The following is a 2,501-nucleotide window of genomic DNA, read 5'->3' as shown; positions in this document are numbered from 1 at the left end:
AGTACCAAATACGAAGCTAAGTCACGTCAATGGACTCCGCTGGCGGTAGACGCCGTTTCTATCAGACTGATCAAAACTCAACAGAAACGGGTCAATCCCAACAGATTTTATTTTGTTCCAGTAACGAGAGGTATGAGTGGTGGTAAACTCTTCGTGTAATAGGACAAAGGACAGTTTACCTAACGTTTGTCGGCCATTTCAATGCTTGGAAACTCGCTGTAGGCGCTGTAGCCCCAAAATGGCGTCGCACGGGACATGAGGGGTCGTGACGTCATGATGACGTGTGGTGAATAAGCTCTATAATCATAGCTGACTAATATAGTATATCAATGAATAACACATTGTAACAAAGGATCAATTCATGTTACAAACATACAGAGGAAAAGAAAGAATAACAGAAAACAGACCACCAACGATGCTTCTATTCTGTAGTATATGTTCAACAGTTGGTTTAGTATTGTCTGACATATTGTCAGAAGTTGATATTAGGTAAAACATAACAGTATTTATGTTTAAATTACTAGTTTGGCATCTTGCCCCCCTGCCGGTCTTGCGTAGTGTATTCCAACTCTAGACATGTCTGCATCTAGTGTCTAAGAGACAGCCTTTTGTGTTTTTCCGCTTGCTTGCATTGGGGGTAAGCGCTCGGCGCTTTTAAGTGTTGTTTGCAGTAAGTACAAGTTGAAGGGTCGTGTTGATGACATGGTACTGTCAGGCAGCTCTCCGCTTTGTGAAGGTTGTTTTGACAACAACAGACAATGCTGATCAAACAGACAGTTGGTATGTTTAGTCGCGGTAGGTCCCCTTGTACAATGTTGTTACTTTTATAGTTAAACACTGCTAACATGTGTTAAGGCCAGACAGACTGTAACATTTTACGTGTATGTTTGTATTGTATTGTAACAGGTATATACAATGTACTTTGTACTTGAAACAGTCAATGGGGGATTATTCTTTCTTGTACATTGATGCAGGTTAGATATCAATGTAAACAATGCACACAGGCAATTCAAACTCTACTACTGGACTTCTGAACATTTTGACATACATTATGTACATCACTTTCCTTCGGTCAATCAGTGTCAGTAGAATTCTTGTAATATGAATGCAATGTAGGTAATGTAGGGATGAATGTGAAAACAGGATATCTTCTTCCTTTATGCAGCTTTCAATGTGGAAGGCATTCATATTAACTTTTAGCACACTTAAGTAGCTGAATAGAGGGTTTGTGCCGGGAAAAGAATCAGCATGTTGGCAGAACGTACTGCACCTGCGCGAAACCCGTAATGTATTGTGCATACCAGTATCACTTCGGCAGAACCTCTCAGTCTCATATAAGGTCGTATTCGTGTATATAAGGTTAACACCCCGTCTGTAGTTTCCAAATGTTATGTGGGAAAAGATATCTTCTGCAACAGGCAAAATTATGATGCAACGTCGACCAAAAGTCCAACGAAAAACGTGAAAAGTGGGGCTTTTGCGCAGGCGCAGTACGTTCTGCCGATGTGCAGAACAGATCCACCTGGCGAGACCTACTCATGTCTGCAGCACCATGCATCAGTTCCTGATGCTCACAAACAATAAAAATATTGATTGATTGACACTGAAGTAGCCACTGGGCAGCTGGGAGAAAGTTAAGTGATGGGGAGCTATTTCTGTGTTGTTACAATATGTTCCTTTCAAAACCTAGAGGGTTCTACAACAGAGGGAGGAGCACCACAGAAGTGGAAGTGGGCCCAGGTGAAGGCGTCAGGTGTGAAGCCCAGCCCGCGCTGCGGTTTCTCCTCCTGCCTCACCGCCCCAAACCGCGCCATCTTCTTCGGCGGCGTGCAGGACGAAGAAGATGAGGAGGAACTCTCCGGAGACTTCTTCGACGACTCTTACACGCTCGACCTGGAGAATAGAAAGTGGTTCCTCACAAACTTGAAGGGAAGGAAGTCTTCCAAGAGAAGAAGAAGAAGGGCTAAGAAGGACAAGGAAGCTGGTGCAGAGAGTGATGAAGAGAGTGAAGATGATTCCAGAGAAAGAGGAGAGGAAAAGAGTGACAGTGATTCAGAGGAGGAGGAGTCAGTACCACTGGTGCCCTCCCCCAGAATGAACACTCTCATGGTGGTGAAGGGGAAGATTCTATTCCTTTACGGGGGTGTTTACGAGGAAGGAGACAAACAGGTAGTGTCCTTTTTTCTTTGTACACTTAGGCCACACCAATTTAATTTGTTAGTTCTCTGATTTTTTCAGAAAAAATATGAAGCGACAGGGCAAAAAAAAAATGAATAAAAACAGGTCTAGTCATACTATTATAGCCCCAAATGCTACAATAGGATCCATGAAGTCAACACAAAGGGTTGTATTAATATTTGAACAACGAATTTTGAACTTTTGATCAAACCACTGCTTTGATAGATGGAAAAACTGTAACAACTAGGAAGAAAAGGACTTTCCTCAACTGTTGGGAACAAAATATGAGCATTTTTGAGTTGATTCAGAACCAGAACCTTTTT

The 2,501-nt window shown here is 42.4% G+C and overlaps 1 protein-coding gene across 1 annotated transcript in view; it reads left to right on the top strand.

The window, feature by feature from the left end:
- Positions 1–2,501, top strand: part of LOC109473428 (kelch domain-containing protein 4-like) — a 15,417-nt gene that overhangs the window by 4,649 nt on the left and 8,267 nt on the right. Inside the window, exon 8 of the mRNA XM_019773288.1 lies at positions 1,691–2,169. Coding sequence (XP_019628847.1) covers positions 1,691–2,169 — 479 coding nt within the window. The remainder of the gene's footprint in view (positions 1–1,690; positions 2,170–2,501) is intronic.

Source organism: Branchiostoma belcheri, unplaced genomic scaffold (assembly GCF_001625305.1).
Source record: "Branchiostoma belcheri isolate BF01 breed outbred unplaced genomic scaffold, Haploidv18h27 scaffold3, whole genome shotgun sequence".
NCBI classification, from domain to species: domain Eukaryota; kingdom Metazoa; phylum Chordata; class Leptocardii; order Amphioxiformes; family Branchiostomatidae; genus Branchiostoma; species Branchiostoma belcheri.
Note: the sequence above shows the minus strand (reverse complement) of the source record. Positions and strands in the feature narration are given on the sequence as shown.